Below are 12009 nucleotides of genomic sequence, written 5' to 3' on the forward strand. Positions count from 1 at the left end.
TACTGTACCAAGGATGAGGTCTAACTTCCACTGGCAAGTGATCTCAAAGCTTTGAATGTTGAGAAATAACTCCAATGAAGAGGAAAGATCAACTCTTTTCAGTCTAAAGGCCATGCTCAAGGCTGAGCGGTAGCCTTTCACTGCCGAGACCGAGAAGAGCTTTTCCTCCTGAAGGTATACAAGGAACTCTGCTATTACTGAAATAGTGGCATCGAGGGGAGAGATACCCCTTCCAGGACACCAACCCCGGAAGACTGTCCGCTTTGCCGGGTAGACTGACACAGAGGATCTTCAGAGGTATCCACACATCCTTTTCGTAACTAAATATATAGATAGTCTCCAGGCGTGAAGACGTAAGGAAGCTACTGTTTTGTGAAAGATGTCCACGTGTGATTGTCCGAGTAGATCTGGTTGTGGGTGGAGTTCCCTCGGTAGATCTACCAAGAGCTGCAGAAGCTCTGGAAACCCTTCCATGTGATGCCACAGTGGCACTATGAGCATCATGTATAGGTTGTTGGATGCTCTGGCCTTGTTGAGCACCCTTCTCATCAAACAGAACGGGGGAGAGGCGTACACTTCGATGTTGTACCACCGTTGTTGGAATGCATCTTGACAGAGAGCCTGAGGATCTGCGACTGGGGAACATTAAAGCGGGAACCTGAAGTTCAGGGACGTCGCAAACAGGTCCACAGTCGGGAACCCCACATAGTCAGGACTTTGTTGGCTATCAGAGGATTCAAAGACCATTCGGGATCCACTATCTGAGTTGCTCTGCTCAGATTGTCTGCGAGCATATTCCTTTTGCCTGGAATGAAGCACGCTGATAGGAACACAGAATGTTCTTCTGTTCATTGTAGAGTCTCCAATGCCAGATGGCATAGGGGCTGCAAAAAGGTACCGACTTGTTTGTTTGTGTATGCCACTACTGGGGTGTTGTCGCTCATCAGTATCACAGAGTGACCTACCAGAAACTGTTGGAACTGTTAAAGAGGTGGAAAGGCTGCTCTCATCTCTAGGAGATTTATGTGCTGGTACCTTTCAGGCTTGGACCATAGCCTGGAGGCCTAGTGCAGCATGTGGGGGCCCCCCACCCTTCTTTTGATGCATCTATATAGAGCATCAATTCTGGGGGAGAGATGAGGTCTGTCCCTCTGCAGAGGTGGTTCTCCTCTGTCATCCACCACTAAAGATCCATCCTCTGGTCCTGTCCCATGGGAACAAAAGTATCCTGGAAACCAGTGTGCTGGTTTCAATTAGATTTCAGTTGCCACTGAAGAGATCAAACCCTGAGGCGACCGTTGGCCAATAGACGGACCAGGGAAGCTAGGTAACCTAAAATACACAAGCACTGTTGGGCTGGAAGCTCTTCTCATCTGAGGAGGGGGCTTACCACCTCCCTCAGTCTGTGTACTCTGTCATCTGATGGAAAGACTCGGCAGATGGTTGTTGATTATCATGCAGGTATACCAGTCTTTGAGAGGGATGCGGTGATAACTTCTCGAGATTTATTATGATTTCCAGATCCTGACAAAACTCAAGTAGCCTGTCTCAGTGTCGAAAATGGGTCGACACTGAGTCTGCCATTATCAGCCAATCGTCGAGGTAACAAAGAAGACGAATGCTGATTCTGTGCCCCCAGGATGAAACAAGGACATACACTCGTGCAGGCCTGAGGTGCTGTCGAAAGGCCGAAGCACAGCATTTTGAACTGGAGATACTTCCTTGAAGACGGATGGATTGGGATCTGGAAGCATGCATTTCTGAGATCCAGGGTGCACATGAAGTCCTGAGGCCTTACTGCCTGCATGACCGGGTTTGCTGTCTCCATTTTAAATGGAGTTTGTAGAACACACTTCTTCAGGGTTGAAAGATAGATGACCAGTCTCCAGCTTCCAGGAGCCTTTTTTACAAAAAAGTCAACTAAAGAAGCCTGGGAACCTGTCATACCTCTTGGAGAGAGTCCTTCTCCAACATGGTCTGGACTTCGGCCAGACGGGCCAGCTCCTTTGCAGATCCCTTTGCATAGGAGCTCAATGGAACTGGATCCCGAGTCGGTGAAGGGGGAGATTGTGTAAATGGGATGCGATACCCTACACAAATCATGGAAATTGTTCAAGGATCTGCCCCGAGGTGCATCCACCTCTGCCAGCGGCATTGCAGGCATCCCCCCAACAGTGGGCTGGTGAGAGGATTGCCCCCCTAGTGGGAAAATCCTCTGCCACTTCCCTTACCACCTAACCTTCCTCTGAAGGGTTTGGAGTCTTTTGGATCTTTGGCAGGAAAGGGCTGCCAAGACATTTTTTGGAGGACTGTTCTACTGGTCGAGAGTTTGTTGGACTGGGCTGCTTCTTGGGAGGTAGAGGAGCCTTTCAATAGGGTCTGGTTGTCAAGGCTCTATGATGGAGAGAATCCTTAATGGATTTTCTTCAACGTTCAGCTGCCCTCTCGACATCCTCTGGCTTGAAGAGAGAGGTTTCTTCCAGAGTGGAGTTCCTAAGCCTGGACACTTCACCTCTGGGAACCTTGTGTCTTAAGAATTACATTAGCCCACAGGTTGACAACCTGATGGGAAAGGAACTCCAAGGTCTGAATGCCTGACAAAAGAAAGGTGTCCATGGACATCCTTGTACACTCCTTGGATCAATCCTTAGTTCGTACAAGGTGGCCCATTGAACCTAGCCATAGACCCAGCCATAAAGCAGCCTATATAGCGTACTTCACGACCTTCTCGATGTTGATGAGCTCTAAGGCAGAGAAAATGCCCGAAAGCCTCTCTATGGGGATACCTCTCAAGAGAACCTCAAGAGATGGATCCAAAGTCAAAGCCGGGATAAGTTTGTCTTCGACCTCGTAAAGCCTCCTCTGTTGTAAAAAAAGGAGGTGGAAGGAGCCGAGATGATGAAACAGCAAGAAGTGAACTGGAGGAGTCGGCAATCTAGGAGAATGCCTTCTTCCTGGATGCCATCAATCCCTTAGACCAAGGCATGGTGGAACTGGTCATAGGAGGTCTCTTGGAACCATATATGTGGTCTAGGACAGTGTCCCTGCCTTCCTGAGGAGGTGCCTCTGGGTTAGACAACCCATTGATAACTCACATGCAGGCTAGAGTCCAGGAAGTCATCCACCTCCAAGCTCTCACCCATAGGAGCCTGGGATGGGTCAAGGTCATCAACATGAGGGACGTCGCGAGAGGAACTCGCCACAGGAGAACCTCTGGCCCTAGCTTGTCCGAGGCCCTCATGTGCCTTTGAATTCTTAGGTACCATCTTTGTATCCTTAGGCTCCCTATGGGACAGTAAATACTCCTCCAGCAAGGAAGATCTGGTGGGTGCCTACCATTCCTTAGGGGCCTGAACCTCTCTTGCTTGAGGTTTAACATCCTCCGGTGTCTGGAGACGGGCCGTAGTTCGGAGAAAACTATCTCGATCGGAGAAGGACGTAAATAGGGCACGTGAGAAATCTCACAAGGAGAGGCTATGGCCCTGGTCACCTTATGGTGAAGACATCCTGCATGCAGAGGGGTCTGTTTCGGCATCCTCCTCCTCTGTCTCACTGTTGTAAGAGGTGTAAGCTCTGGGATGTTGAAGTCCTGCATCAGAATCTGGGCACCCCTTGCGCCTCTTCTCGCTCTCCAGATGGGAGAGAGGAGTATCAGTGGAAAGGGGTCCCTACAGATGCACGCCTCTTTCAGGGGTCAGTAGGAAAGACAGAGGAAGAGGCGAGGGAAACTTACTTCTCCAACGGCATGACCAGGGTAGAGGCAACAACAGTCCTCTGCCTGAGATAAATCTGCACCAATTTGAGGGGATCTGCCATGGCCAAAGTGATCGCCTTGATCAGGTTGTTAAACCAGGAAGGTTGTTTTCTGACAGATGACAGTTTAGGGGTGTCCTTGGGGAGGCCTTGAGGTGGAGAATGCTTCCTCACAGGGAATAACCTCGGAACCTGAAACTGCGGGGAGGCTGGAAGAGGAACAAGCATAAGCTTGTCATATTTCAACACACGTTGGCGAGCAACGCGTTGGCGAGCAGCACATTGGCGAGCAGCATATTGGCGAGCAGCACATTGGCGAGCGACAAACTGGAGAGCATCGCTTCGAAGAGTGGTGGCAAGCAGAATGATGAGATGGGGAGTGAAGCGCTGGTGAAGTTGAAGATCGACAAGCAGGGGATTGTAGCGTCGGATATCTGTGCACTGGAGAACGCTGAGCAGGAAAGCAGTCTGGTGGGAGATCTTCTGGAATGATGAGACAGCGAACGACACGTTGGAAAGCCTCGCCCTGACGAATTGCTGGCAGAAGGTGAGTGTACAGCTGGAGAACGATGATCAGCAGGAAAACGATGGTCAGAAGAGCATCTACCACTCGCTAGCGAGTGACGATCACAAGAAGACCGACGATCACGAACAAGAGAAAAACAAGATCACTGATCTTGCGAACTGGAGCACTGCCTGGCAAGGGACGAACGAAGAGGACTACGATCCCTGGAAAATGAGGAGTCCGAGGATAATGGGAGGACTCGTCGTCAGCAGGAGGTCATCAAAGAGAGGGCGAACGGGTGCAAGGGTCACGAACAGCACTGGCTGGAACAGGGGAAGACGAGAGATGGGTTCCATACACAGCCAGCGATTCAGTAGGAGAAGAGACAGCAACAACAAGGGCAGCTCGAATAGGATTCCTCTGGGCACCCCGCTGAAGGAGCTCAAGGAGGACTTCCTTGGAAGGAGTTTTAGACACACCCAACAACGGCCAAGCCTGCAACACATCTGAAAGTGAAAAAGATTCGCCCGAGGGCAGGGGCGAAGATGCTTCTCTAGGGGAAGCAACAATGTCCACGGTACCTCAAGGTTGCCAAAGAGTTAAACGGTCTACGTTCCTACTCAACCGGCCATCGGAAGAGCCAAATATAGGAGGAGCTTCAGGAAGAGGTCGCAGGGTGAGAGAAATCAAAGGTCTCTTGGCCCTCGAGGAAGACCTCGAAGGCGAAGGATTCCTAATAGAATTCTTCTTTTGCCGACGCCTAAACTTCTCCCACTCTACACTCGTTGCAGGTTGAACCCTGCTCACAACGACGCCCTCTGCCAGTTGGACACAAGGATTGAAGGTCGGTCTCGACCGAGAACATGAAGATAACACAAGTGCTCCTTTCAGGTCCTGGAGACTCGCGCATGAAGAACGATAAAGAACAGTCACACCAGAAAAGAGAGAGAGCAATTAGAAAGCAATGGTCTATATGGCCAAGACTTAGCGAGAGCTGAGAGCGGACACATTCGTTCTCTCCAGAGTCAAATGAAAAAGTGGTGAAATATTACTGATGTGAGAGTGAGTGGGGGTGCCCGGTTACCCCAGATAACCCCTCCACTCTCCCACTAACTATAGTCAAACCAAACGAAAGTGGCGGGTGAGACACAGAATATATCGTGTATAAGTCTAACAATTTCAGTCATTTTACCTGGAATTTTCGGTTTAGAGAAGTCCTGAAACAGATTAAGGTCTTAAAGGCAGGAGGGTCCCGTCAGATATAATCCTGGATATATTCTCCTTTTCAGTTCTTTTTTATTTTTAGGTGGTTAGTGGAAAACAAATAAGAACCTTGGAAAGATTTTGATTCTAAGACAGCCAGAGATACACTGTCACAGGGGGACATTGATAGTTTACAAGTCATTAGATGATACAGTTCTCCGTAAAACCAACATGTCTTATTCATAAAATTGTTCATCTAGCTTTCATAGTATATACACACAGTATATATTATGTGTAAATACACAGTATATATGTGTGTATGCATATATATATATATATATATATATATATATACATATATATATATATATATATATCTATATATATATATCCCAATGTTATATATATAAATATATATATAATATATATATATATATATATATATACTTATATATATATATATCCCAAGGTTGTTAAGAGAATCCAGACATTAATGTATCAAAAATATATGTGACTTATTTACATATATATATATATATATATATATATATATATATATATGTATATATATATATATATATATAGTATATATATAGATATATATAGATATAGATAGATATATATAGTTAGATAGATAAATAGATGTATATATAATACATATATATATATATATGTATATATATATATATATATATATCATATATATATAGTATATATGTATATGTATATGTATATATAGTTAGATAGATAAATAGATTATATATATATATATATATATATATATATAGTATATATATATATATATATGATAGATATTATAGTATATGATATATATATATATATATATATGTATATATATATATATATAATAGATAGATAGATTTATAGATATAGATATATATATATATATATATAATAGATATATATATAGATATATAGATATATGTATGTATATATATATATATATATATACAGTGGAACCTCTACATACGAGTGCCCTAACATACGAATTTTCCAACATCCGAAGTAAAATTCGACCAAATTTCTGTCTCGACACCCGAAGTGTTGCTCCAACATACGGAGTAAATAATACGCGTACGCCTGGAATTTTCTCGAAAGCTTCACCCGTGGCTTGTTGTTGACGCCGCTAGACGGCAGCACATCGGAGGGACGCCAATCGAGCATCACCTTGATCAGTCCTCTCATCTCGTGCGAACCATGTGATTGTTCTCTATTCGCTCAGACATTAACAGTGTTTTTTATCTTCCTTTTTCACGTGTTTTTTTCTGTGTTTCGTAATCATGGGTCTTAAAAAGCTTAGTTTCGGTTCAGGAAGTAGTAGTAGTGGTGAGAAAAGGAAGAAGTCAATGCTTTTATTAGAACTAAAGCAAGAAATAATAGAAAAGCATGAGCGAGGTGTACGTGTTAGCGATCTGGCTAAACAATACTGTATAGCCGGAATATGTCTACGATCTCGACGATCATAAAACAGAAGGCAGCCATTAAAGCAGTGAAACCTTCGAAGGGGATCACGATTATTTCCAAACATCGTAGCCCTACCCTTGAAGAGATGGAACGCCTTTTGTTAATAAGGATCAAGGACAAGGAGATTGTTGGCGATACGATCACTGAAACGATCATTTGTGAGAAGGCCAGCGCTATCTACAGTGACTTGAAGGCGGCGGGCTCTGGGGGTGACGTGGAGGAGAGTTCAGCAGATCCTACGACGGAGGAATTCAAGGCGTCTCGAGGTTGGTTCGAGAAATTTAGGAAACGGACCGGGATTCATTCAGTTGTTCGGCATGGAGAAGCTTCGAGTTCGGACACTAAGGCTGCTAAAAACTTTGTTAAAAAGTTCGAAAGCATCGTGGCGGAGGAAGGCTACGTAGAGCAGCATGTGTTCAACTGTGATGAAACCGGTCTGTTTTGGAAAAAGATGCCTAGTCGAACGTACATTACCGCCGAAGAGAAGAAAATGCCTGGACATAAGCCAATGAAGGATCGGTTGACTCTTGCGTTTTGTGCCAACGCCAGCGGGGACTGCAAAATTAAGCCTTTATTAGTTTACCATTCCGAAAACCTTAGGGCATTTAAAGCACATAGAATTAATAAAGAGCTGCTACATGTTCTATGGCATTCTAATTCTAAGGCTTGGGTAATGGGTAAACGTAGTTTTCGGCCCTGCTGTCAAGAAGTACCTTCAGGAGAGGAATTTGCCTTTGAAGTGCTTGCTTTGTTTGGACAATGCACCCGCTCACTTATTTAAGCAGTGCTTTAATGTCACGCAAAGCACCAACTTAACTTTGCGTGAATTTTGGAGGAGCCACTTTAATATCATCCATTGCTTAAAGATCATAGATCAGGCTTGGGAGGGAGTAACTCATCGGACCCTGAATTCAGCTTGGAAGAAGCTTTGGCCTGATGCTGTTGCTCCCAGAGATTTTGAAGGTTTTGGCCCCGAGAATGAACCTGTGGTTGCCGCCGAGGAAGACATCGAAGAGATTGTATCCCTTGGCAAGTCCATGGGTTTGGAGGTGGATGAAGATGCCATCACCGAACTCGTCGATGAGCATCATGAAGAGCTCACCACCGAGGAACTCAAGGAGCTGCAAGCCATGAAGCATGATGAGTTCCAAGCGCAGTTGAGTGAGTCGGAGGAGACCGAGGAGGTAGGCCCAATCTTAGGTACGGCGGAAATAAGACAGATGTTGGCATATCATCAACACGTGGTTGATTTCATCGACAAGCATCACTCACAGAAACTTCAGGTTTGCCGTGTAGTTGCGCAGTTCGATGATGTTTGTTTAACTCATTTTAGAAAAATCCTCAAAAGCTGTACCAAGCAACCTTCACTCGATAGTTTCTTTAAAAAATCTCTACTAAAACGGTCTAGTGATCATGATGAAAAGAAAGAAAGTGAAGCAAAGAAAAGAAAGACCGAATCGAGTGAAAGTGATGAAAATTAAAAATAAGAAAAGAAAAAAAATTTTTTAAAAATATAAAATTATAAAAATGAAAAAAAAAAATAAGCTAGGTTAAGTTAAAGTTCACGTAGTGTAAGTTAGTGCAAGTTATCGTACACGTTATCGTACAAAGTCGACGTCCCTACCTCCTCGCTGATCTTCCATCTCCTCCTGCGTAGCAGTCCCTACACCTGCGCTGGCCTGTCGCTAAGGTAAAGTGTTACATAAAAACCCCTTTTCTATTTATTATTTCTTTATTATTATTCTTTTTTTAGATATTTGTGTTATTATATTGTATTAATGTTATGTGTAATTATGTGTAGCCAATTATTAAGGAGTTATTATGGGTTTTTAGGCTGAGGAAAGAATTAAACAAATTACTGTGTATCCTTATGGGAATATTTGCTCCAACATACGATCGTTTTAACATACGAAGCAGTTTCTGGAACGAATTAAGATCGTATGTAGAGGTATCACTGTATATATAGATATACATATAGATATATATATAGATATATAGATATAAATATATATAGATATACAGAGAGAGAGAGAGAGAGAGAGAGAGAGAGAGAGAGAGAGAGAGAGAGAGAGAGAGAACTAGGTTGTCATGAAAAACAAAATTTACAAGAAACTGATTGCAAATTTTCCCCTTAAATTGAGATATAAAACTATAAGAATGGAAATAACCAGGAGTTAAAAAGTTAAGATTTAAATGTCAAACTACACTTTTACAAAGAGGTAATTAGTCTGGTACTACAAACTAGTTAATATTCTGGTCAGATTCGTCGTTCATATCTTCACCGGGTGGTCTTGAAGGTATGATGTCCGAAATATTTCTATGTAGATACGATACATTTAGAAAAGAGGTTCATTCGCCCGCCACTTTCGTTTGGTTTGACTATAGTGGTTGGGTGGTCCCACCTCGCAATAAAGTCTTGATGGCTTGGCCAAAAAATAATCCCTATTAAATGGCATTAGACTTGTTAGTGACGGATCAATTCAATACAGCTGCTGTACTCTGACTTCCCTCTACTTGTAATATGGAGCTAGGAATTTTTAAAAAAGGATGTATAAATGCATTTGATTTTCTATTGTGTAGGCTGCAACTATCAAAGGTGAGCAAAAGAAAACCAAAAAAGAAAGGGATTAAAGAGTACAATTAAATTTTGTGACATCAAACTTTTTTACAGGGTAAAAATTTATGGTTCATTAAATAGTTGCCAAAATTTCTCAAAACTAATGACCAGTATCAACACAGACTTAAGGGATGAATAAAATCTATACATTCTTAAAACTACAAAGATACTTACCTGTTCTGCTTCCATTTCTTCATCATCTGAAAAAGCATCTAGGGAATAAGAGATGTGATGAGATCTGCGTGGAGAAGTGGTAATCTCACTAGCTAACAGAGTTGCAACATGTTGAGCTACTCTACCAACAGCTGGACTCTCCTCAACAACTCTGTAATACAAAAAAAATTACATAGTGCAGTGGACTAATTTGAATTAAATTCTTCTAAAAGTAAAAAAAAAATAGTAAAAGAAAACTTTTTTTTTACTAGTGACTTGACAGCTAGTCAAGGACAGACTATCTGTGCATACCGATAATGACTTTGTTAACTAACAAAGCAATTACAGTATAAACAATGAGTTGTTTTTGTAATAGAAAACTAATTTCAAAATTTACCACAAAAATAGCACAAGAAGCAGTTTCCCTTTTCTTATTGGTATGACTAGTTTAAAAGTAATTTGTATTTTTCCTAATAATACAAACCTGTATCTATTTAATAGGGATTATCTTTCAGCAAAGCTGGAAGATTAGTCATAAAAACTTTAAGGCAAGGTGGCAACTACCCAACCCGCTATTTAGCGGGGAATAGTGAGAGGTAGTGGGGGTTGCCAGCTACCACTTTCACTTACACACTAGTGAATCCGAGCCACTTATGATTCCAGGCAGAACTTGGGGGACAGGTGATGGCAGAACAATTTGTATAAATAGCTACAGGTTTGTATCGTTAGGAAAAATACAAATTACTTTCAAATTTGTCATTTGTTCCAACACTACTACAAACCTTTCGTTATTTATTAAGGATGACTCGCCCATTAGGAAGGCGTAAGTCCAGCCACTGGCTTGGCAATTGACCCTAGGTTTTCACGTACGGGCTTGGCCCGTAACTGAGAAAACCCTGACATCTTGCTAAAACTTCATGGAATGCACATATAGAGGCCTGAATAGCCTGTGTGCGTGTGAAAACTTGCAATAAAACTGTCTAGGTAAAAATATTCCGGGCTAAATAGAAATGTGATATCATACATAGACGTTTCCCAATACCTACCTCATGGAGAGTATCGGGAACATAGACAAGTATTAAATTTACATAAGGTTACACAAGGGAAATGGTTATTATCTGTATATTGGTGAGGTCAGCATGCAGAGGACCTATGGTGCTGTTCCCAAGAGAGGGGAAGATGAAAGAAAGAAAGAGCCAGTCATTCTTACACATCCATCAAAGAGTAATCGTGTGTAACCTATGCCCTCAACCATCAGCTACTTATCCATCAAGGAGCCTGAGGCATTCTAAACCACTTGTTGTGCAGCCACCACAGGAACAATGGAGAACGTCTCCATTCTCCTGTGATTCACGTCTTGCAGGTAGTGGGCAGTGAAAGTTGTCCGACGCTTCCCCACACACGCTTGTAATACTTGCGTCACAAAGTAGTTATGTTTAAATGCCAGGGACATACTTATGCCCCTGATGTCATGAGTTCTAGGTCAATGAGCAGGAGGAGGGTCAGGATTCTCTACATGATCAATAACCTTGCGGATCCAAGCTGAAATCGTGATCTTTGTGACCCTCCTCTTGACCTTCCTCATTCTGACACCCGGGGGCGACCTGCAGCAGTGCATTTAAGGTAATATCCTAGTCTAGGATCTGCTGCTCTCGGATTTTGAGTCTTGGCAATACAGTATACTCAGGGACGAAGCTGAGTGTCACTTCCCACCATCCCCTTGAATGGGCAATGTCATAGGTTAAACCATGAAGCCAACGCGAGTAGGAATACCATCTTTAAAGTGAAGTGGCGATCTGTTGCCTGGCGTAATGGTTCGTAGGGAGCACCCTTCACGGACTGAAAGATTCAAACCACATTCCATGGAGGAGGTCTACCTTCTGATTGGGGGCAAGTGAGCTCATAACTTTGTATGAGGAGAGATAACTCCAACGAAGAGGAAAGATCAACTCCTTTCAAAGGCAAAACTTAAGGCTGAGTGGTAACTTTTCACCGCCTAGACAGAGAGAGGCTTTTCCTCTCGAAAGTATAAGGGGAGCTCTGCTATTACTGGGATAATAGCATCAAGGGGAGAGATACCTATTCCATGACATCAACCACAGAAGACAGTTCACTTAGCCTGGTAGACTGATGCTGAGGATCTTTGTACGTATCCAAACATCCTTTTCGCAACTTGTTGCAAAAAACTTTTCTGAGAGGAGATACTGGATAGTCTCCAGGTGTGAAGTCGAAGAGAAGCTACTGCCTTGTGGTAGATGTTCGCATGTGGTTGTCTGAGTAGATCTTGTCGTGG

The 12009-nt window shown here is 43.1% G+C and overlaps 1 protein-coding gene across 2 annotated transcripts in view; it reads right to left on the minus strand.

Annotated features, from left to right (window-relative positions):
* The window catches only part of LOC137654675 (ubiquitin-like protein 7), a 168474-nt gene that overhangs the window by 51945 nt on the left and 104520 nt on the right, over positions 1 to 12009 (minus strand). For both annotated transcript variants that reach the window (XM_068388539.1, XM_068388538.1), the window contains exon 5: positions 9738 to 9888. In XM_068388539.1, the coding sequence (XP_068244640.1) occupies positions 9738 to 9888 (151 nt within the window). The remainder of the gene's footprint in view (positions 1 to 9737; positions 9889 to 12009) is intronic.

This window comes from Palaemon carinicauda, chromosome 15, assembly GCF_036898095.1.
Source record: "Palaemon carinicauda isolate YSFRI2023 chromosome 15, ASM3689809v2, whole genome shotgun sequence".
NCBI lineage: Eukaryota > Metazoa > Arthropoda > Malacostraca > Decapoda > Palaemonidae > Palaemon > Palaemon carinicauda.